At 40.7% G+C, this 25,251-nt stretch overlaps 1 protein-coding gene across 2 annotated transcripts; it reads right to left on the bottom strand.

Annotated features, from left to right (window-relative positions):
* Nucleotides 1–441: 441 nt before the first annotated feature.
* ZFX (zinc finger protein X-linked) lies at nucleotides 442–24,656 on the bottom strand. Of its 2 annotated transcripts, none has more exons than XM_027727892.2 (8): nucleotides 24,589–24,656; nucleotides 18,826–18,912; nucleotides 17,827–18,393; nucleotides 8,902–9,051; nucleotides 8,561–8,704; nucleotides 8,334–8,468; nucleotides 5,711–5,851; nucleotides 442–4,257 (listed from the first exon to the last, which is right to left on the bottom strand). In XM_027727892.2, exons 2-8 carry the CDS (start codon nucleotides 18,884–18,886, stop codon nucleotides 3,071–3,073), a joined length of 2,385 nt encoding a protein of 794 aa, XP_027583693.1. In that variant the 5' UTR covers nucleotides 18,887–18,912; nucleotides 24,589–24,656; the 3' UTR covers nucleotides 442–3,070. The 2 variants fall into 2 exon arrangements, with proteins under 2 accessions (XP_027583693.1, XP_039247320.1); XM_039391386.1 differs by lacking the exon at nucleotides 24,589–24,656 and adding an exon at nucleotides 24,380–24,451.
* Nucleotides 24,657–25,251: the final 595 nt, after the last annotated feature.

Consider the following 25,251-nt stretch of genomic DNA (forward strand, 5'->3'; position numbering starts at 1 on the left):
GGAAGGGAAAGGGAGCAGGGCTCCTGCTGGGACTCACATCAGAAGAGGCACCAGGAAACACATTTTATTTTTTCAGTTCCAACAGCCCCTCTTTTGCCTCGAGGTCTGGTGGGGTGTTTTGGGACAGTGCAGTAACCACCTTGCTGAAAAACATGAAGGCATTATCAGACGTTTAACAAACATCAATGCTTTAATATAAAAACAAACAGGCATTAAAATGGATTTTGTAGACCTGCCCTCCCTTTCACTGTTGCAGACTTCAAGGTAAAGGTGGCTTTCAACCACAGGAGGGACTGAGCCACCCACACCCCAGTACTACACAAAATGAGCTGAAGGCCAGGGAGCAGAAGAGAAAGTTAAAGTGCAGTAGAGCTGCAAATGACCGTGTCCCTCAGAACAAGGCTCCACCTCAGAACTGGCATCAAATAGACTAAACGTTCATTAAAAGGAAAATATTTTGAATTTTATTTTTTCACGTTATTATCAAGTACACAATTACAATAATGTCACACATCCCTATATGGTTCTATGTATTTTGTTTTTTTCTTTTGTCTTTTTTACAAAGTGTACAGAGGGAAGGACGTATACAATATTTAACAGGGTATTTTCTACAGAACAATAATTTATATTATGTCCTTGTAAAAATCTGTACCTTTTTTAAACATTAAACTGAAACATCCATTTGATAGCATTTGCTAAGCAAATTATTTAGGAATTAAAACTAGCCTGTAACTAATGTCATTAGTACATTAACAATAACTATAATTTCATTTTCTCTTTATACAGACAAATACATTTTACAAAATCCACTTGACCAAACCCTTAATTATTTAAAAAAAAAGTTTCAACATTGTGCTTTAAAAAAAAAAGTGTTTATGATTCCAGGCTACGTAAGAGAAAGAAAATGCGTAAAATTGTGTTCTTTGTCTTTCAGCTTATTTAAAAAAATAAAGTTAGAATGGCTAAAATCCTCAGCAATGCTATGGGAATTTATGCAGATTTTGTACACTTTCCAGGTCTCCAGTTAGAAAACGCTTGAACATAAGAGGGGAAAAAAATAGTCACAGGCGGGTACTTTGCGAGAAGCAAATGGGAAATCTCTGCTGGGTTTTACTGCATCTGATTTGGCATCAGTAGGCAACGCACAGCTACGGCCATGTAGGAAATCCACTGGCTCCAGCGGGGATTTCAAGGAAGGCACAGTGCAGCACGGCCAGGTATTACACGCTAAAGGGTCACGGCCCACTAGTAGCGATATTATACAAGAGCACAATGGGCAAGTCTGGGGACACTGTCAAGCAGGCATTGAAAGAAAAAAACATCATACGACACAGATAGTGACATGGCATTCGACTGTCCTGAACTGCACACTACAGACAAGTATTTCAGATCACAGTGAGACAGGAGGGGCAGGGCTCGATAACAAAACAAAACACAAAATGCTTAGAGGACACACATCCGAAAGGAAACTTTTGTCCCTCTATCACCCTGAACTTGGGATCATCACTAAATTTTGATTTGAACTGGAAGTTCACCTGCCTAGAAACAAGAATTAACAATGTGCCAGGCTCTGAACCCTTTCCATTAGGGAATTGCTGGTTACAAATCTATCCTAATCTGGCAGGCAGCTGGGACCAAATTCTGCAATTCATCATCAAACAGTGGCTGGGGTGGGAATTTGAGCATGGGGAGCAGGGCCAGGTCCTAAAATCTGGCATGTAATTAAACAGTTTGGCTTTTTTGCTCCACAGTTGTTGTTAAGGTACATGACTTCATGCTTGGTACATTTATGCAGCAATTACCAAATGACATGGCGCTACTTCATAATAGTCTTCAGGTGCCAAAATTGCATATAATAATTGTAATATTCTCCCAGCTGTTTATAAACAGATTAGAAGAACTGGGTTAATTCTGGATACTGTACTAATTAATAAATAGCAGCTGAACACAGCTACTAATGGCTCAGGAAAAACATTCAATTTAGTAACAAAACTGCTTCTGTCGTAAGTTACTTTTCTTATTCAGAATATCTACCTTACAACATCTCTACTCCTTATGAACACATCTGCTCTGCTCCATTTCCCTCTTAAGCTCTCACTGTAAATATCTGCTTTCCAAAATCGAGGCACCTCTCGGTCTTAAATTTTATTCTAAAACAACTCACAATAAAAATGTGACTTGAACCACAAACTGTTTTTTAAAGAAATACCAACACACATAAAAGCATAAAGTTTGAGGTACATTTACCAGCACATACAGACAGTTGTGATCTAGTATTAACTCTGCAAATGGAACACGAGTATTTTACGTTTCCAACATTAAGACAGAAGTAAAGCGAAAAAAACCCAACTCATTTGTAACACACAAAACCTTTCGAAGAAGCACAGAACAATAAATGTACTATTTGAGCATACTTTTAAATTCACCCAAGAAAGATAACCTCCCCAAACCACTTTTTAAATATTTTTCTCTCTGAAACCAGAATTAAAACACAAATATTTTTCTGCAACAAAGTGAGATTTGTAACTCCTCAAATAGAAAATAGTTAACCTGCCACAAAGTCTGTATAGTTAAAACAAGACAATCAGGTGGGCCCTAGTGCCTTTACTGTCAACATGACAATTCCCCATTTTTTACACACCTCTGACAATTTTATTGAAATATCATATTTTTAAAATTCATGACAAAACTGCATTAACATGGACACTGAGTATCAACGAGGTCAGTAAGATAAATATATCTAAATAAACTATTACGATTGAAGAATTCAGTAAGAGACAGGGTTTACTTTATTAAATGCAACTTTATTGTTGCCATCTTTTCTTCATTTATTAAACAAACTGAATAGAATTCAGAACACGCTATTGAACAAAAGGTATAAAAGTCAACTAGAAGCAATAATCCTATTTTTATACAGCAACAAATCAAATGCACAGTATTTTTTTTTTTGTTGTGGGTTTTTTTTTTTTTTTTTTTGGGTGTGATCGCAGGTGATTGGCTTTAAAATAAGCTAACTGCCTGAAGGGCAAATTTCCTTTATAATTCCAGCCATAAGTCTGTGAAAAGGACTTTAAGGCAGCCCAACATCTTTATGATGTCGCATAATGTGCTGGTTCTTCTCTGAAGGCCTTCGGAAACCTTTCTTGCAATACTCACACCGGTGAGGGTAGTCTTTTGTGTGAATGGAAATAACATGCCGTTTGAAGCCTGAGGCGTCTGTAGTGCTATACTCACAGTACTCACACTGATAAACTTTCCTGCCACTGTGTGTTTTCATGTGTTTTTTCAGCTCATTTTGCTGCCTAAAGCCCTTTCTACATCTCTTGCACCTGAAAGGAAGATCCTTTGTGTGAACTGAGAGTATGTGGCGACTCAGAATGAACGGATCTGCGATCTTAAAGTCACAATGTCTGCATTGGTGCAATTTTTTACCCTTGTGAGCCGCCACGTGTTTTTTCAGTTCCGAAGGCCTGTGAAAGCCTTTATCACACATATCACACTTATGAGGATAGTCTTTTGTGTGGACTGAAATTATGTGTCGTTTCAGATCACTCGAGTTTGAGCTCTTATGGTCACAATGCAAACACTGATGTGTTTTACTTTCTGGATGCATAAGCGTATGCTGCTGTAGCTCTTTGGTATCTGAAAAAGTCTGGAAACAAATATCGCACTTGAGTGGCGTTTCCTTACTGTGTTTAGTCTTTACGTGGGTTTTCAAGTTGGAAGAGTCGGCAGATCGGTACTCGCAGTATTGGCACTGGTAGGGCTTCTCACCAGTGTGGATCCGCATGTGCTTCTTGAGCTCCGACGGATGGCGAAACCCTTTGCCACACTCCACGCAAATGTGAGGAAAGTTCTTGCTGTGGACAGCTAAAAGGTGGTGACTCAGTAACCCTTGCTCCGCTGTCTCGTAATCGCAGAATTTGCACTTGTGCATTTTATTAACTCCTTTGTCCCTGTGCACCATCTTGTGAGTGAATAAAGTTCCTGCATGAGAGAAGGTTTTCCCACACTCATCGTATTCAATAAGCTTTTCTGTTTTGTTGGTCAGCTTATGACTCTCCAAGTGGTTATGTAAACTTATTTTTTTATTCGTAGTGTAATCACAGTCTGTGCATCTGTATTTCTTCTTAGTAAGAAGGTGCTCCGGGTGGTTTTTCATGTGCCTTTTCAAGAAACCTCTAGATTTAAATTTCTTTCCACAAATCATGCAGGGGTAGACTGTCAACGGATGACCATCAGGGCCAATGATTATTGCTGAAAAACAACAAAAAAACCCTTCATCAGTATTATACAACAACATTACACTTCAGTAAGTGTCAGACTGCAATGTTAACAATACCATGAATTGCTGAAGGAGATTGGACACAAATGCTTCACTATACAAATAAACAAGCTCGTTACTGGGTTAGGTAGAAGAAACTGAAGGAATTAGTACTTTCATTCATTTTTATTACTAAGAGAAAGGAAATACTGTTTTTTGATGGAGACAACCAACGCATCACCCTGCCCTTCTTCAACTCAATTAATTCTATTTTCAAGAATTCTGAGTTTACACATTAAATATATGCAGAAACCAACACTGGTGCAAAGAACAGTGGCCAACCTGTTAAACTGAGTATTACCTAGTAAGCAAAACACATGATCTTCTTTGACTCCTCACAAATCTGTAGATAAAAGTTTAATCTGGCAGTTTAATCACCTACCGCTGACTACAGTTCGCATGTCCCCAAACTAACACCTCCTTCTTGTGCCATCTGTCACAGTTACAAACTGAAGAGGTACCAAGCAGGACTCAGTGAGAACATGTTTCACATAAAGATACCTCAGAGCTTTGGAACTTATTTGCACTCATCCATCAGCCTGATTTGTTTACCCTGAATTTGTCTAGGCATGTCAAAAAAGCTCTCTTTTCCAAAAATGTTTTATAAGGAGAGCTGACTAAGTAGTTGAAAATAGAAAAAGCCAACTTTAATTTACCCAATTTACTGACTCAGTGCTAAACAAAACAGAACTCCTACAGTTAAGTCAGAATTTGAAAAGAAACGTATAATATTATTTAAGTCAAGGCTACTAAAAAAATAGTTGTGTGCTTTTTTCAACTTTATCAAACCTAATAAATAATTCCAATAATAACACAGTACCAGCAGAAACCAAATAATGCCAAAGAGCACTTCTGTTCTCACAGATGCAAAGAAAAATGTAGGCAAGGACATCAAGGCAATTTACTTCATAATTAAACCAGAAAAGGGTATAGAAGTGACACTACCAAACATTAATATACAATGTTCAGACTTTCCTGTTACCTACTGAGCTGATAGAATGAAATGCATTGTTCTATAAATTTTCAATAAAAAGGGTTTTTAAAAAGCACTATTACCATACACCATTTCTTTAACGTCTCCCTTAAAAATGTTACATTAAACATTAAAACTGGTGTGGCAAATTAAGTGTACAGGTTTTTAACCTTTTGATACGATAATGATTTTTTCCTGTGTCAGAGATGGTTTCCTTTAAAAGGCCCATCATAATCCAAACCACGTAATTAAAATTTTTAAAAATAAAATATGTACTCACTTATAATGTAAAAGTGTTGTCAGCAAAGTAATTGCCCAAATCACTGGTTTTACGTGACATTGCACATGCTATCACCAAAGTGCATCTGTTTATGGGCAAGTGCCTAGAGTACAGCCAGCCACCAGGTACTCACCTGTCTGATACTGCCTGGACTCAGGTCTCCTCTTTTTCTTTGGTTTTTGCTTGGCCAACCTCCCAAGTCCAGATGACTCATCTATGTGCAAAAGAGCACTTGCAGTGCCATTCCGACTTTCGATGCCATCGTTATTATTACCTACCAAGGTAAGTTAAAAAGTTACTTACCATCTCTACAGATAATTCCAGCACAAACTCAACAATGGCAACAACAGAAATGATAAACTATTATCTGGACATTTAATCAAACCGTACTATTGTACAACATGAGCTGCAAAGTGTCTCAGTATGTAACTGACGAATTATGTTTGCTATTATGAGCCTGGAAATACTGGCCTTGTTAACCCAATTTTACAGAAGTTAATAGTTTTCCATTACACAGAGACTTCTCCTTTAAATGTAGCATTTTTTGCGTGTCTTTGGTTGCTAATTATACCCAAAATGTTTAACATTGGTAAATAATAGCATGTCACAATATTTACTGATTTTCTTCTCAGTCCTGAAATACATTTGTGTGTGAGCTCCTGTTCACTTCTGGAGGTCTGAATTCACCTGACTGAAGTTTGTCACACACCAAGTTTCTGAACTGGAACTGCAATCAAAGAATCCTTCTGAACAGCCCATAAAGTGGCACACAAAGTACACTACTTACTATTTGTACACCTGATGCTTTAGCACTTACAAATTCTTTCTAGTGGGAACAAAGAACATGCTCAGTGTTGTGTAACAGAAAGAAGGAAACAATCTTTGCCTCACAGAGCTTTGTGTTTAATACACAAATGGTACCACTGTATGTAAAACAAACATGAAAATTACAAGCAAATACATCTATATATTTGAGAAGGTATTCATTGGACATCAGTTTAACACTGGTGATTTAAGGACATAAGTAAATTCTAATAATAAATTTTGTCGTTAAGTATTTACTTGAATCAATAAAAGGCAACAGTTCATTGTGAAAGCAAAGCACACAAATAAGATAGGAAGACCGAAATAGAAGAAACTGCAAGATGCTCAATAGCTGTTCCTTTTGTAGAGTGCAGAGAATTAATATTCATGACTAACGTAAGAAGACTGAGCCAGGCACAGGCATGTGCAGAGTCTGAAGGTTATGATCTAGATGTCAGCTCAAGTGTTGAGCAGCAAATGTGGCACCTTAAGAATGCTGAAAGCAAAAATCCATTTCACATCTTACATGTAGAAAGTACAGTTTACAATAGGTGCCTGAAGAGCCCTTTTAGATTTAACAGAGAACAGGCCCCAAACACTTTCTAATACTGGAATAAAACTGCAAAAACTTGCTGGAATATAAAGCACAGTGAGACCAAGCTTTGCTACAATAAAGCAACATAATAAATTTAGCATTTTAAGATGCCATTGCTATCAGCTCTAAACCCTCCATAAGCGGTGAAGAGTTCCAAGGAGTGCAGATGACAAACCTCTGCCGTTTTCCTGCCTTCAGGCTTCATTTCTCCCCATCCCCACCATCTCTCACCCTGCATGGTACTACTTACTACCGAGCGTGCAACTGTTTCCCACATTCTTAAATGTTCCTTTCAAGTCCATCTTTCACCATTCTTAATACACTGCTCAACTTTCTCATCCTCCTCCAAAATAACGGAATGTTCCAGCTACAGATATTGCTTCAAGTTCACTCAATTTCCTTTTTAATTCCCAGTCACATTTCCTCTCCACTGAAGTTGTGCTCACCTATGGCCTAAGATAAGGCTTTGGGTGCACTACCATCCACGCCCCAAACAACTTTTAGCACAGGCTGCTCCATGAAATCTTGCCCTTCCTGACATATGTCCAAGATTCCAGCCCCCACTGCATTCTCAGCACTTCCCTGCCATTTAAATGTCTCCTGGCACCATCACCCCAATCCACATCACACAGACATGTATGTTTTGTCATTGACTTCACTATTTCTTTTGTTTTGTTTAGAAGGAGAAAAGGGCAATACAGAAACATTTTTAAGATTAAATTTTGGTCTTAAGCTTACTGAAGTTTTGGAAATCGGTTTGTGCACTAGTTGGTGCTCAGATACCAACAATCAAGAAAAATGGTTCTGAATGCTGTAAATACTCTCAAAATTGTGCTATAATTTTAAGATGTCTCCCTCCAAGTTCTTTTTGTTCATCAATTATTTTCATTGGTGCAATCACATATTTATCTGATCCTTCTAGAAAGCACTTAAATCAAGCTTAGAGGTCAGTGCTGCTTTTCACTGTTACACTTAATCTTATATATTTCCATTTGCCTTCCTCCCCCACCCCCAATAAAAATATTCAGTTGTATTGCCAAGCCAGCTCTTGCTATGTCTTAAAACCATGAGGGACAGATGTACTTGAGATGCAATTTTTCAGCTCATGTACTTCCCCTTTTACATCATGAAAATGTGAAGCTAAATGCCTGTTAAAACAGGAGCAAGAAGAAGCCTGCCTTATAGCCTCTCTCTTTCTCTCTTTTTAACGATTACTATGCCAAGAAACCATTCTTCAACTAGAACTTTAAAAACAAACACAAAAGCACAAATAGTCTACACTACCCTCTGAAAAACCAATCCCTGACACTTTGCTACAGCCAGTGTCACCAGGAAGAATTCCTTCAGTATTACCTACCATAAGCTGCTGCCCAAGCTATGGGCATGAAAGTTTTAATTTCGGTGTCATCAATTTGCTGTTCATGGGCTGCTGCAGCATCCTCCTCTCCTACAATGACTTCCATATAAACCTCATCAGCTATTTCTGCAACATCTAAGAGGAAAAAAAGTCAAGAAAAAATTATTAGAAACGCTACCCTGCTGAAAATGAAAATCCCTGCTCCCAAAGGAAAGCCACCTACTTACTTAAGTCTTCATCTTCGTGCTGAGAATCATTTACAGTCATGTAAACCATTTTCTCCCTTGGAATACGAATACTGCTGTTTTGATCGAGTAATCCAACTGCGTGGTCATTCTCTGGCTCACTCTCCACAATGTCTACTGTGCCCCCTAATTAGGAAGACCAGAGCAAAATATTTTAATTACAGTTTGTTCAAAATCTATGCTAAACCACAAAAAACTGAAAGTTTTCTCACTCTTTAATATCAGACCTACAGGTCTTTACAGACGACTTGAGAGAAACCACAGTCTCATCATGCAAAATTTCACATGTCAGGTTGGAGTATTCTAAAACAAGTGTGTTTTACCTAAATCGTCTTCTCCAGGATCTGCTTTGAATATATAGACCTTGATGACTTCTGGACAAATGCCATCCACTTTACAAGAGCCACTTTCTGACTCTGCTTCCATGGTAATTTCAGCAGAACCTTCATGTTCTATCTTACCAGCATCATCCACTACAAAAACAAGTTATTACAATTACCCAGTCATATGCAGACATACATGAAAGATTTTATTAATTTATTACTCAAATTTGGAAGCAGTTTAAAATTAAAAAGTTGTGATAAAGAACCTACCCATAAATTTTTTTTTCATATCCTTGAAAACAATGTCAGTAAACACAAAAATAAATTCAAGCTGTTATCTTTTAGTTAAGGAGGAAATGCAAGAATGCTGCAGTGATGTGACTAGAAGCATGAGCAACACACCAGACAATGCTAATAAGGAAACTGTGATCTTCAGCAAGATAATGGTAGGAAGAAAGTGCACATCAGTACTTACTCTGTGGAATAATTTCACTTATTCTCAGTTTTAATTGCTTTCTCCTTCACAACAAATATGCTATTAATTTTTCTTTTCAAAAGCATTATCTGTTGCTCAACCCTGTCTCTAATGCAAGTGGTGCTACTGCTGCCTGTCAGACCTGGTTCCCAGCAAAGCCATGTGACTAATGCTTCTTCAGTTGCCTGGAGAGGAAACCTGAATGGAAACTACAGGAAGAAAACCCTCATGAGAAAACTTTTCTCAGGCACTCAACAGCTGAGGGATGGAGCAGCACCAAAGCAGTGCCCTGGTGCTGCAGTGCTGGTGAAGCTGTTCGTGGTGCCCGTGCTGAAAGGGGCTTGGACTTTCCGCTGCAGCCCCATGTAACTCTCAAACTTTGTTCTCCTGCTTTCAGGAGGGCACCGACACCACGCTCCAGCCTGAACTGCTGTAACTTGCCTGGGCCTCCCACACAAATGTGGCTAAAGGCCAGCTTTACGAGGAACACGGCTCTGATTTGAGACACACTGTACACAGGCACGAGTGTGCGCACACACCACCCATCTCACATTACCAAGAATGGGTTTGCAAAAAAAAAAATACTAAATATCCCTTCACAAAAACCAACTCCAGCATCTCAAGACCTTTAGAAAATCTCCCAATTTTGAGAAGCCCCATAACTTTTTCAAGTGTCAAGATTATGAAAGTACTTTTAATGTGACTGTATACTTTTTTAATTTGTGACTTTATTGTTCAAAAAGTCACTCCTGACAGGGCTCCTCAGAGTCATGCATAACTTCAGTTCATGACAATAAGACATGAAATTTATACTAAAGGAAGTCTAAGAACTGTCCGATAAATGCTGTAGAATTTTTAACTACCATTCCTAGCACATATCAATTATTTAATAAAGTATGCTTATTTTACTAGTACTCATTAAACTATCCTCATAAATAAATCATGCCTTTACTACTCAACAACTACAACTCTTAAATTTACTTTAATATATACTTTAAAAAAAAAGGCTCAAAATGTTATTACTATTACTTTCCTGATGTGAAATTAATAAATTAGCCTTTAAATTAGACAAACTAGGATGTGTTGTCTCATGTATCAAACACAACTGTATTTAAGTACAATTTCTCAATCACCATCGTTGCTCACAAAAAATATGAATAACATTAAATTATAAAGCACTACCATAAATTAGTCTTTCTCTCTCCTTACCAAAAGAGCAGCAGAAGAAAACAATAAATACTCTAATGCCAAGCTGACGATCAATGGGCATTGTACAGAATACTTCAAGCACTAAGGTGTTTAAAATATAACTTTGTGTCATGGGACAACATAACGTCTTGTAGCTGAAAGCCCAAAGCATTTAAAAAGTAAAAACCTTAAAATGTTCCTTTGTATCACATTAACACTGTAGCTCCACAGTACACATATTCAGTTATTAACAGATTTTCATGATTTGTTCATCATATCCAAGAAATACCAAATGTCCCTGGAACTCTGACAAAAAGAAAACTTGCTTTTGTTCCTACACTACATTTATGTAGTTGCTCTCCTTTAACTTGGTCGTTTCCAGTGTCAGGCACGTGTATTTGGAAGGCTTTCAAATCAGTGTAGACTGACTTTACACTGCTGAAGCCAAAAGGGAAGTCTGGCACCAAGATGAACTGATGCTGGAACATAGTCACAAGGAAGGAAAATTATGGCTGAAGCAAACAGAGAGAGAATGAACCTACATGCACCACGTGAAACAGCCTGGTTCCTTTTGACCACACCAGAGTTTTTTACTTCCATATATATATGGAAGTATCCATCAATAAAACCTTCACACAACAAAAGAATTCTAAATCTGAAAAATATGCTCCATTTATGCTTTAAGTTCTCCAAGATTCAAACTAATCTTTTAAACAACATGATAAAAAAATTGTTACACAATTTAGGGTTTGTTTATCCCTGAATTCCCTCTATATTCAACAGTGTTTTAAAAATGTAACAACTGGTTTAAATATTTTTAATAGAGCCATTAAACTATAAGGAAATTGATGTGTAGGAGAAACAAGGCCAACTTTTCTCATACAAGTGGAAAAAAATTACCCCTCTTGACAGGTGGTAATACTTACAAAACTGAAGTCCCTGAATGGCTTGAAAAGTAGTAATATTTGCAGTATAGGAGCAAACAGGTAATAGGAAGAAAAGTAGAGTGGAAAGAAAAAGGTAGGAAAAGAGATAAAAATTAAAGGAAGAGACAAACGAGGTGAAAGAGGATGGGTATCTATTACAGAAAGTATAATTTCCAAGGTATATTGTCCTACGGCTACATAAGCATTTAGCTATACTGAATCATTGATGTTCTGGCAACATTTATGAAATTTGATTTCTATTTAACACGTTTCTGCATTCTGCACATATCTCAGTCTCACAATCAGAGCAAATGATACTCATAAATACATGACTGATCAATGTTTGAAGTTGGAATTCCGATGATGTTTGAATTTTTCATTTAAATTCAGAGCCCATCAAGGGATCCCACAAATACCATGCATGGCAGATACTCTCACACTGCTCCTCTTTGATATTATCCCTCACCCCCCCAAAAAAAAAAAAGCCAAAAGTACTTAAAAGTATTAGTTAAGCTTCTAAGAGATGACTTCCTTTCAAGTAGAGCCACTGGGCATTACTAAACTAATCACAAGTCACATGCTAGAAAAAAGTTCAAGCCAGCATTACTGCAATGCTGTCATACTTTGTGCCTCCATTTTAATAGATATTATCTGAACACTAAAAACTTTAAATGTCTGATTTTTACCCCACTAGTAGCTGGTACTTCAGAAAACAAGTAGATTTAGACTAATTTTCAGAGTTAAAAAAAAAAAGAAAAATTACTAGACACAACATTATTTCATGTGAACTGCAAGAGTGCAGTCTATGGTTAGTTTGCCAACATTCATCACAGACTTCACCGATTAGAGCAGCCTGCTCTTTGCATACTATGAGCTGCAAGAAACAAATAAATATGTGCTTCTCCAATGTTGCAATCATTGCTTCCATATAAAGATAAAGCTAGAACTGTTTTTAAAAGCACAAAGAAATGAGAAAAGTGTCACACAACGTGAAATATGTGGCGTATTTAAAGCCTGTCTAGTTACCATTTACACTACAAGGAAATCAACAAAAAGAGACCAACAGACAGAATAAGGAATAGAGCAAAGAAATAAAAGATATAGGCAACATTAACAACAGATACTTTGTTTGGTATGTATTCTATCATGATGACAGCATTTATCTCCTAGAAAATATTACATTTAATTAAAAAATCATACAATAAACTAAAACATCCATGGAAAAATGATCTCCTATATCTTTACCCTTCTACTAAAATATGTCCAATGGTATTTTTGGGACAAGAACAGGCTCCTATGCATTGATAATAAAAATCATATTTAAAACCCCATTGAGGCCAGTTTTCCTAAACAGAAGCACAGATGCCAGGCCAAGATGCTGCATTTGCTTAAATGGTACATCTTTTGTTTAACCATGACACGTAGGCTTTCCCAAGAAGTTGGTTTTAGTTTTTTTTATATTGAATATTTGATGGATCAGCAGATACAGGCTTTGTACCCTTGCAGCGTTTTACTCCTAACTAAAAAATGCAAATACAACTGCCTTTATTTTTAATGGATTCCATAATAGTTTACATCTATTCTTTTCTACTATTTCTCCTCTACATGGAATTAATGAGGAAAATAAAAGGATTGTAAAAGATAAAATTCACTTAACTACAAAGAAACCTTCCACCTTTTTCAAGTACACACTGCTAATTGCTGAAAACCACACTGAAACGAGTCTTACCATCAATCTAAGACAAAGTATCTCTACACCAGTTTAACAGATCTTAAAAATGTATCAATGGAGCAATTAGACAAGAATCATCTATTTTGTTAGCATTTATGTTCCCAAATGGTTCTCTTGGCTGCTAAAAAAATGTGTATCATGTGATACTTCCCTACTTACAAAATAAACAACCCAATTTAAGCATTCTTAATGAAAAAGGCTATTACTAACTATTCGTTTCTAAAATACATTAAAAGCACTCTGTATTCCCCTGATTTTCTTCAGTTATCTGCGATAGAAACATTTTACTTCTACTTCACTTGACAGTAGACAATTCCTAGTCCACTGAAGAAGTTATTTTTACTGTCCAATTACTTCTTGAACAGCAAAGCAGGTTTCCTAATCTGTCAGAAAACAGGAATCTGCTCTATTTTGATTTTAATCCATTGCCATTACACATATGCAGCAGTATATTCTGTGTATCTGTCCCCCCAAGGTAGTAATCTAGCAGAGGAGTAACTTCTGAGCTCCAAACTGGCATCTAACACTTGTCCTGCTCTCCCCAGCACGCAAATCAGACTGAGCTCTGAGGCATCACTCAGCCCAAGGCAATTCTTACTTCCATCACCTCTCACGGTGACCTCCTGAGCACCCTGAGCTGCAACAACTGTTGGTGCCATTCTAGTGGTCAGACAGAAGCATGGAAGCAAGTTCTACCTCAGGGAGACAAAAATGTAATTTCCTGCATCTTTAAGAACCTCCAGGGAAAACGAGGGAGGTGCTTATTTATGCTAAAAAAGTAAATAAAAAGCATTTTGTTTTCCTGACTAAAAGTTGACTGGATGGCTCTCATGAAAGCATGAACTTCATGGCTTTGTTCATCAGATGCACTGCTTTCATCTAAAACATCCAACTAGGACAAAAAAAGGTAGGTTACACCCAGACCTATGAAAAGATGCAATCATTCTCTCTCAGTGAGTCACTCTGGGTTCTGACTCCTGTAATGAAAAGTGTTGATTCAGATACAGCAAACAAGCCACATGTCTAACTCAGAGAAAAGTGAGGATATAGATGGATGGACCTAACATAGTTCCTGCATTTGCAAGTATTTAACTTCTTAAAACTACAGCTTAAACTCTGTGAGGCTGCCCTACTCTTCACTCTCCCCAGGCTCCCCCTGTCAAACTTTTGTGCCTCACTAGTTTTATTGCAATACAAGCGTATCAGGGTAGAATTTTTTGTCTTATGGAATACGTTAATGCCAGAGGATGTGTCTTTCCCAATCTGAATAAAATCAAACAAAGAAAAATCTCAATTTCCATCTTATGGCCAGGTGCAAGGAACTACTTTCCTTGGTTAGTAAATGAAGGGTGTTTGTTTTGACAAACACTAGTTATCTCACTTACTGTTTCACTTACGGAGAAAAAATTTTCCAAGCTACCAAATAATTAGTACCAATGTGAGTCACAGCACAATTTATACTTTCCTGACCTAAGTCATGAACTGGCTTGTTATGGAACATGTAGGAGGGAAAAAAAAAAAAAAGATTTATCAAACCTCCTTGAATCTTTTTCAAGCTACTAACCAGTAGCAGTTTGCATTCTTTTCTGAATGAATATCTGATTCTGCTCTGCTCTAAGTGCCCCAAATCTACTATGGAACAAAAATTAATCTTGAGGGCAAAGACAAAGTATCCAAAAAAAAAAAAGTACATCAAAAGGTAACTGATGATATAAAGCTGTGCCAAGAAACATTATCTTGGAAATTAAAAAAAGCAAAGGCATATCAATGCCAAAGCTAAATTAAATCTAAATGGGAAAAGAAATATTAAAATTGTGAGCTTATTGAAGCAAAGTCACAGAATGAAACCCCACAGGGACTGTAATCCTTGAAAAGACAAACCAGTTTGAAACCAAGAAAGAAGCAGAAACACAACATTAAAAAAATACCCAGTCATTTCAAAGCAGATATTTTCAGGATAAAGCTAAGCAAATTATCTTAAGGAAATATATGTAGACTCAGTTCACTAGGAACAAAAATGGAAATGCTGAAAGAGAGCCACAAGATAGGAAAAAGATAGCAAAAAGATTTTGCCAACAGCTTCCACTAAAGAATACAGACTGAGAAACCTACAACAGAAAGAACAGTGTGTCATCCCCTGCTTTCCATGTGCCTATCTAAAAGAAGACAGGCAAAGGCATTCGGACAAACACAGTCTAGCTCCCAGATCTGGGAAGCAGCAACATCTGGCTACTGTAATGGCAGACAAGATTACATTCCAACATCTGCCCCTGCAGTTCAGGGAGCTTTGCCAGAATCAAACATAAATTTACAGGTTAGGATGAAAAAATCCAAAACCAGGCTGTTATGTTACTACTTTTTAAAAACCACTTACTACTAAGCTCAGCTGAAGAACTGAGGCAGGGAATAGATCAATGAACACATCCACTACCGAGGCAAAAAAAAATTCAAATAATGTTTCCGATACAACAAAGAGACTATTTGGCAAGACAGCCTTTACTTGATAGAAAAGAACTAGACTCTGCCTTCACAACTAGAAGAACTTGTTATGCAGGCTTTAAACACAGTAGGTGGTAGTAGGGAACTTCCCTTTAAAATGAACTGTTAGAACATACTTTAAATTTTAAACACAAATAGAAAGGATGTATGCTTTGTAGCATAACGCTTGTCTTAAATGCTGGCTTATTCAAGGTTCTGAATCTAAACAAACTACACTGCAAGACTATCAAGAGACATTTAATAATAAATAAAACACGAAACTGCAGAAATACATGACTGAGGGTACCCCAGCACAACTGAACAATTACATTCCTGTGTTTCTTGCCAGTCACCACCTGTTGTCGACTGGCACATCTAGGACTTCCCAGCTAGGCTGGGATCATCCAATGCAGCCTCTACCACGACAGGCTGTCCTCGTTCAGCCACTGCCAGTGATGAACAGGACACACATCCACCACCCCCCTCACCTGCATTTACACAGACACGGTTTACCAAGTGCTCCCATGAGGCCTCGCTCTGCACGAGGAACCTGCACAGAAAAGGAGAGCAGAGACAGGAGCAACAGCACCTTAAAGGGCTACAGTCCAGGATAAGGAACAGGTAAGAATCACCACCAGAATCAGGCCCCAATTATCCGTGGGTGGATTACCCAGTTTCTTTTCTAACTCTGCTGCAGGTGCAGAAGCATTTGAGTTGCTTTCCATCTGATCTAACTTGGGTCCAGCACCAGAAAGTTATATCTGCAGCACACTTGGCAGAGTGCATTTATCAGTTTGGATCAGTACCATTTCAGAGAGCAGCACCACTGACCTATTTCACCTCAGTACAATCCTGCAGCTTAATTTTACAAGATTTTATGTTATCCATATTTTGCACTATCCCATTTAATTGTTTTCCAAGATAATAGAGAATTAACTGTACCTCATATAAACTCAAAACATGGCTGCACAAGGTTACTCAAGGAACTCAAGGGATGATAAATTAAGAAATGCAGTGATCCTAGGTAAGGAGAAGCAACATTAAAATCCATAAGTAGAGAATATTAAAACAAGTTATTATACATTTCAAAAATGTCCAAAAGTAAAGAAGGAAAAAAAAGGAGAAAAAAAGGGAAAAAAAGGAAAACAAAAGAAAAAAGGTAACTGAAGCAGAGCACGAAGTACACCTCATCAATGGAGTCATTTAATGCCAGACAAAATTGAAGTGCCTGAAATGGCAATTAAACAAACCAGCCTAACAAGGCTCTTCTATTCCTACAATAAGTAAATGTTAGCAGTGACACCCTGATGTTCCTAGGTACTGCACTGAGTAATCACTGTAATAAGTTACAGAGTAAGCTCCAGTTCACACAGAGGGATATCCTCAGTAGAAAAAGGATTGATGATATGCCCTGTTTTTCTCCACCATCTATTTAAGTCTTTTGAAATACGATTCAAATGGATTGTGCCACTGTTCCTAAGGGAGATTAAGATATTCATAGTTGCTTTTGAGCTATGAGCAGCAGTAGCTACTCTTTTTGTTAGCTGCATAATTCTGTCCCTTGCTTAATCAAGAGAAGAAAACACATCCTAACAGCAAAGAAAACCATATTGTTGTCTGTATCTAACAATGAATGGGGTGCAAGGAGCGGAGACTTAGCAAAAAAACAAGACAAGGATAACAAATTGTTGTTTGCACTTCCAAAAATCAGGGTTTTTACTCTCTTTTCCATTAAATATTTTGTTTACTTAATGTCTTGGCAATCATCTTAGCAACCTGCACATACAGGTATTTTCAAATACTGTCACTTTAATTTTCTTCCAGTAGTTATTAAGTACATGGCATTTATTTTACTGGAATCCTTACTCTTGTTCATGTGTTATAAATTGCTAGAGAGATAATTTATAATCAGACATGTATTTGCCAGTATTTCTCTCCACTAGCTTCACCAGAACTTTTAGCTGGTATATGTTCCTATAAAAATGCCCCTATCTGAGTACATTTGTGAGATCTGCTTTTCAATTAAAAATACAGAAAATCTGGTTTGGGAACTTGTTGTTTTAAGCCCTCAAGCACTACCCAGGCCCATATCACGAGAATTTTGATGGCTTTATCCAAACACTTACAGGAAATCATAAGGTAATCATCACAGTTGCCCTTCTCATCTTGATGTTCCACAGGGATTCCATTGGCATCGATCACTGCCTCTGATGCACAATCTGCCACCAAGACTTCCTCAGAAACAACATCTGTTCCCAGAGTATCGGTGACAATATCTGCTTCTTCAACATTATCGTGAACTACATGTTCAACGTGTCCAACTTCAGGGACATGCATTGACTCGCTTGTCAGCACATGTTCTGGTATAGACATTGTTTCTGCTGTTATGTCAGAAGCTAAAACATCATCTGGGACAGTGCAATGAGCCAAAGAAACCTCTTCGGCTACGTCTGTGTCCAGCACTTGTTCAGGAATAATGACAGTTTCAGATACATCTGGCTCCTCCATGATATCTGGGCACTGAACATCCTCGATAACAACATCCTCAATGACATCTTGGATTACTACAGAGTCTGGATCATCGGGAACAAAATTATGCACGGTTATATCTGAGTCGACTACATCTGAAACAAATACTGTTTCCTGTACTTCCACAACAATCTGATCTCCATCCATATGTGCTGCATCAGCTCCTGAAAAACATAATTAAAATAGCAGTTAAGTTGAAAAATTGTCTCAAATGAGGTGGTTAATAACTGAAATTACTTCTGTTTCATTTCAACTTTTACACTATATTGCAATTTAGTAAAACAGGCATGATAGCATGTGAGCAAATAAGATAGGCAGACACATGAGATAAGGCAAGTAAAAAGTAGATGCTAACATAACCAAGATGAACAAGGTTTTCTCTCCTGGAAAAGATCTGCAATTTTTAGACTCTCCCCCAATACCCAAACAACTACTACTTGACTGAAAGAACAGTAGCTCATTCAGATTGCTCCAAGTAATAAAAACAACTATACAAAAGCATTGATGCAGCACAGCACTTTTAAGCAAAGACAAACTAAACAAGTCAATTGCATCTAATTCGAACACTCTTATCTACATATTATCTCCTGACAGACCTGTTGGATCAAAAAATGCATTTGGCTCATGTGGCTGCAATTCAAGCCCATCTTCATCCATGGCCTTTAACTCTCATCAGTCAGTGTCTGTAGAAGGTAAAGAAAAAAGGTTATTTAACTTGCATTACGCAAAGAAAGTTGCCTCTCCCTGTGCACTGAAATGCTGAAATTCTGCGTGCATGAAAGTTAACATACAGCACCTCATGACTTTCAGATGAACTAGACTTCACTCAGGGTCCCTCTGTTTGAGATTCCAGCAATACTACTCCAAACACCCAGGGTCTGAACAAGGGGAGTGTAAGATCCAACACTCTGTGTCCATTTCTCAAAACCCCACAGCTTCACAAACACAGAAGCAGCTCATAACAAAATGTGAAAATATGATTTCCTTTTTATCTTATAAAGAAAAAAGAAATTAAGACAAAGCCTAGACAAGTTCACACTCAAATCCTTGTTGGATGCTGGGAAATACAGCATTGGCAAATCAATAAGGCTCAGTAAGGTAAGCTAAACACAGAGAGCTAATAATCTGAAATGAACATTGGTTTTGATGTCTCCATGTTCACACTTGGGCAATCGGGAGGAATTCACTCTAATGTCACTTCAGGAATTGAAATCATCAATGTAAATGGCTTCCAGAGCATAACATCATATGTTTTCAAACCCAGATCTGTGAATATTTTCAAAATTCCTGCCCAAAGATTAAGTACGTATTTGCAGTTGTATTCAAAAGTATCACCAATTCTCAAAAGTTTCTAAATGTCATGTTCTACCAAGCTTTTTGAATGAAATGTCAACGTTTCTTCAATGTATAATTACTTATTTCAGTCTTCTTAATAAAAGAACCAAACAAGACCACTAAGTTGAAATACTTACTAAAACGTGAAACTACAATTTAAATTTTGCTGCTTATTTATCTGCATTATAATTAGGATCAGGCAAACCTAGTTAGGTAAAATACAATCTAACACAAACTTGTGCTACTCCTTTGCACTGAGTCCAACCAGTTTTCTAAGTGTGGAACCAGCAAGAGCCAACAGAATGTTCCTGCATGTTTCTGGACAACTGGAAGATGTGATTTTCCTTCCTCCAAACATTTTTCACAGTGACAGGCAAAAGTCATGCCATTTTTGTGATATTATCATAAAAGACAGAGAAAACATTAAGATTCTACACGAGGTTTCCATAAGAATCATAACTTTTCCAAATTACATCAACTACATTTACATTCATTAAGTCTTTATAGGGAAACTGCTATCCAAAGGAAAAATTAACTAGTTCAAAACACAAACATAAAACCATAATCTACAGCAAGTATTTTCTAAACTTCCCCATTTCTTAACTCAAATTTTCTCAACTCTTCATCTCTGGAACTCTCCCTTGGGGTGTTGTCCAGACTCTGGTGCAGTCACACAGGCCTTGTCTCTTACATAAACTGAGGGAGAAATATAGCCAGACATGGAGCTGGAGGAAAAGCAGAGGTGGACTAAAAGGGATCCCATATTTGTGTGATGCTCAGCTGGAAGGTCTCTATATTTTAAAGACAGCTATGCTAACAAATTGTTGTAGTATCCAGCTGGACGTATATCACCTCCCAGTAATTGTGACTGTCAAGCATTTCTGTCAGAAGCGCCCACTATTAACAGGAACAACTCCTTACATGGATACTTCTTTTCAGAATCAAGAGCAAAAGAAAATGCTTCTTAGCTTCAGATGCAAGAAATAGCTGGACTGATGGCAATCAACCTCTGCCATGCCACAGAACCAAGAAGAGAATAACAAGGCTCCATACAGTCATTTAAGCAAGATTTATACCCTCAATGGTTTCCTTCCATCTATTCAGTATACACCCAGCCAGTCTACTACGAATGTCCTTCCTATTCATCTTGTCATATTTCCTGTGTTGTCTTCACTGTTTAGTTTCTTCTTTTTTGTTGCTTCTTTTCCAATTTCTCATAGGCCTTCAACTATATTATGTTCATTACCTGCTCATTTCATCCCGCCAGCTTCTAACTAAAGTACACTCCCATCATGCACACAAACCTCTGCTACTCATCAATTTGTAGCCAAGATTGTGTCAGCAATTGGAAGATTTTTTTTTTTTGCAGGAGGCAGAGGGGACTAAGGGTTGGCTGAAATAAACTTGCCTCTCTCCTCAGGCAACACATACATAAGAAGATGGAACCCTCTGTCCGGCTCTCTGGAAAAAGTCAAGAAACCCTTTGTGTCTGTGCTTTTTAGGACTGTATTATCACACATTTTAGCCTCTGATCAGCTGTGACCCAACCAGCCTGAGGAGTCAGTTCACCACTGGCTACTGGAAGAACTGGCATTCGTTTTCTCCGCTTCCTGCTTTCACCACCCTGACCATCACTCCACCACAAATTCCTGCTTCTCATGATTCATGCATGTACTTTCTCTATTCCATCCTCTCCCCAGATTCCTCACTGTCTCTGTAAGAGAGGCACTCCTTCACTGTCCTTCTGTCTATCCTCTTCACCCAGGAGACAAGGAAGCTTCCACCACTACTTCCCAGCTTCCCAAATGTGCCCGCTGACACCATCTCTTCCCTGCTACTCCTGCTGCTGCCTGGTGGTGTTCAGGATGGTGCAGTTTCACCAGCAGTGACAGCACAGCAGACCCTTCACCTGCATACTGTGTAACTCTGGGACCTCTTCAGTACCAGCCAGGTCTTCTCACCTACAGGGGCACAACGTGCTCAAAACAAAGGCTCTGCCTCCACACAAACTGAAGATGCCTCCTGGGCACATGGACTTTCAAGTCTGAGTCCTAAAAAGGCCACAAACGTTTGCTTTGGTGCTTTCTCCAAAGAAGAAGAAAAAACTTCAATGCTTTCACTCAATGAGTCTCTCGTTAAATAAGGTTTCTCATAATGTGCTTTTGCACCCAGACCCAGCCAACAAATTAATGTACACAAATTCTTACCCCTGTGTTGGACCATAAAGACTTTAAAAGTGCTCCATAAGGGCACAGGCTCCACACCCACAGAAATTTGCTGCAGGAAGAGAACCAGAAGAGGATGCAGGCACTTTAAACAAGAATTAACTAAACTATCTAAAATAATAATGGTGCCCAAATGAAAATCTGTAGTCCAAAAGGCATAAAATAATTTGTCCACGGTTGAGGTAAAAAAAAAACACAGAAAAAAAATCCTGAAATCACTTCAGGGTTGGAGCATTCTAACCAGGAGATGATAAAATACTGTTTCTTCCTGCTTGCTCTCCTTCTGACCAGAGGGTGAGCACAGGGGCACAAGATGCATCCACACAAAGGAAGGAGTACCAACTGCACCTCTGTGACACAAAAAATACCAGGGCTGCTTCTTGCAAGCACCACAGCAATGAACATCTTCAAATTCCTTGGCAAGCACCCTAAGCTCTGTGGTTAAGGCTAAGAAGCAATTTCAGCAGTTCATTCTCCTGAAAGATTTCAAGAAGGATGGAAACTCCTCTCAGTTCTTTCAAAACATTCTATCTGACACCTACCTCAGGAGCAGTTTCTGGCATCGAAGTCAACAGAATCAATTTTTCAGTTCAGTTTGGGAACCCAAACTCTCAAAGCAAAGCAGGTGCCCAGCCATGTCCCTACACTTAGTCCTTCTCAGCTATGTGTATCTTTCTTCGAATCTCAGTAACTCTGGAAATGCTCTTCTACCACTTCAGCAAAAAAAGCCAAGGTATCCAGAATCAGGTTTTATACCTCTCCATCTTTTACTTTGCTTGGGTCCATGCCAGCTTCACACTGATCGAGAATTAATACAACTCGGAAATGCACTTGATTCTGTCCATAAAGTTATTTTTTTATCAACTGATTTTTACCTGTTTACTCAGAGACTTGGCTGATTTTGGCATTATGGAAGTCAAGGCAACATTTTCAAGTGGAAGGGCAGATGGAAAATTACATATTAATGGCAGAAATTGCATTAATATATTAGCAATAAAATAGCCTTCCGAAATAAAAATGATCATGAGAACAATCAGTCAAGAAAAGCAATGCAGACAGTGCACTAGTCTTGCCCCACTACAGATCCTTGACTTAACAAATCTAGCATGGTACTGAAGATAAAAAGAAACAGACGAGCTGTCAGGTTTTAAAGAGGGAGCAACTTTAAAAATAGAGTTCCTTAGAAGAAAGAGCTTTAATATTCCACAGAAACTGTCAGTTTCTCTTCTCTGACAGAAAAATAAAAAAAGGAAAATGGGGAAAAAGGAAAAAGAGAAAAAGGGGAAACTTCAAAAAAGCCCTCCTTATAAAAAAGAAATACATAAGATAGTTCTTTGCCTTGTCCTAATTTGCAATAAGGCCACAAACCAGATATCCACGCAGCAAAACCTTGACCCTTCCCAGAGAAATCAAGGCATAAACAGCAGAATTCCCCACGTGCAAGTGCTGGCCCCTACCCACGCTGGGATGACTTAGTGTACAGCCATAACCACGCTCCCGTCGTGCCTTGCTACATCCCATTAAAAACTGCGGCACGCCTGGCATGTCCCAATTGGGTCAGAGCCCCGAGACGCCCGGGGCTCCCGGGCAGCTCCGGGCTCAGCCCGCGCCGCTGCTGCAGTGCCACGGCTCTCCTCAGGTGACCCACTGGTGGGCAGTGCAGGGCACACACACACACGCTCTCAGTCGCGCACACACCAAAGGCGAAAAAATTACACTCCTACAGTGTCTAATTCCTGTCTCGAAAATAACCCCCGTTGTTATTATTAGGTGCATAAATGGAAGAATAAAAACCATGTTACAAATGTGACAGTGTGATCATTCGGCTGTTTATTTCTTGATGCATCCGCCTCAGTTTTGGCAGGAGGATAAGTGCTGTTTTCACTGCAATTCCGTTGAAAAAAAAAAAAAAGACAACTAACTCAAATCTTTTCCCTCTTTGTTGCAGTTCAGTGGTGAGGCATTTGCAGATACTGGCTAAAGGAATGGGTTTTATCCAGGTTTCGTAGGGATGTTGTGCGTCATATTCTTAATGAATCCTAAATTAGGGAAATAATCGATCCCAGGCGCATCTCTGAACCAGCACCAAGGGGGATCTCAAGGGGAACGGGGGGCTCCTCGCGGGGCGGGAGGGGAAGCGAAGGAAGCTGCGGGCGAGCTCCCGGAGCCGCCGAGCCAGCGCTGCCCGAGTTCCCGGCCGGGAGCAGAGGAAGGAGATGGCGGGGCAAGGAGGGGACCCGGCCAGCAGCCCCGGCGCAGGGACCCGCCGCGGGCCGCAACGCGCCGCGCTCCGCTGCGCCTCGCAGTGTGGCAGCGGGAGGCGGGAGGCGGGGAGGGTGTGGAGGCTGCGGGCGGTCCCTGCCGGAGCCCCGGGGCTCCCCCGCCCCGCCCGGCCCGGCCCGGCCCGGCCCGCGCGGGGCCCCGGCTGTGCGAACGATTAATTCAAGATGGCGCCGGCGCCCTCCACAACCACCCCCCCCCGCGCGCCGCCATTTTGTCTCCTCCTCCAGACACCTCCGAACCCCCCCCGGCCGGGCCCGGGGCCCCTCACCGGCCCCGCTCGCCCCCTCTCGGGCCCGCAGCCACCCACCTCCGCTCCGCGCTCTTCACGCCGCTCCCCCTGCCGCCCCGGGCCGCGCCGGGAGTGCGGGACCCGCCGGCGCGGAGCCCGCGGCCCGCTCCTGTAGCGGAGCCCTGGCGCGGCCTAGCTGCGGCCTCCTCGCGGCCTGCGCCGCGGCCTGCGCGGGCAGGGGGAGGCCTGGGCCGGGCGGGCGGCGGGGCCCGGCCCGTGGCTCTTACCTTGCGGGTGGCGGGCGGCGGCGCTCGCTCGGCGCGGACTCTCTCAGCGCGACTGGGCCGAGCGCGGCGGCGGCGGCGGCGGCTGCGGCGGCTGCGGCGGGGCGGGCGGGCGGGCGGGAGGGGAGGGAGGGGCCGAGCTCGGAGCTGAGTGGAAGCGGCCAAGCTCCCCGGGCCGGGCCCGCCGTCAGCACGTCACGTCACTGCCCGAGAGAGCCCAGGAGCAGGCGGAAGGGAGCGCGCCGCCGCCGCCGCCTCGGGCCGCCCGCCCGCCCGCGGGGGCCGGGGCGGCCGGGCGGGCCGGGGGCCTGTGTGCGGGGCGGGCGAGGCGGCGGTCGGGGCGACGGGGCGGGGGCGGCGCGGCGGCGCTCGGTCCCGCGGCTCCTCCTGCCGCCGCCTCCGCCGCGGCTCGGCCGCGCTGCGCCGCCCGGGGCTCGGCGTGCGCCCCCCGGAGCGCGGCGGTGCCCCGGGACCCCCGCCCCGCCCGGACCCTCCATGCCGGGCCAGTCCCCCCCGCGCTCCGCCAGGCCTGCGGCCCGGCCCGGCCCGGCCCCGCCGTGCGTTCCGGGGACTCCGCGGCCCCGCCGCGGGGTTGGACTCGGGGCTACGCGGCGGGGAGCGGGTTCTTAGGGTGCGGGCTTTTAGGGTGCAGGTTTTTAGGGTGCG

This window comes from Pipra filicauda, unplaced genomic scaffold (assembly GCF_003945595.2).
Source record: "Pipra filicauda isolate LSUMZ 115617 unplaced genomic scaffold, ASM394559v2 scaffold12_size5214236_pilon, whole genome shotgun sequence".
In the NCBI taxonomy this organism is placed as follows: Eukaryota; Metazoa; Chordata; class Aves; order Passeriformes; family Pipridae; genus Pipra; species Pipra filicauda.

Excerpts from the sequence above, each read along its gene's own strand:
- ZFX (XM_027727892.2), bottom strand. The coding sequence starts at position 18,886 with ATGGATGAAGATGGGCTTGAATTGCAGCCACATGAGCCAAATGCATTT. Across the intron at positions 8,469-8,560 it reads GCACGAAGATGAAGACTTAA|ATGTTGCAGAAATAGCTGAT; the intron begins GTAAGTAGGTGG and ends TTTTCCTCTTAG. Across the intron at positions 4,258-5,710 it reads GTCCAGGCAGTATCAGACAG|CAATAATCATTGGCCCTGAT; the intron begins GTGAGTACCTGG and ends GTTGTTTTTCAG.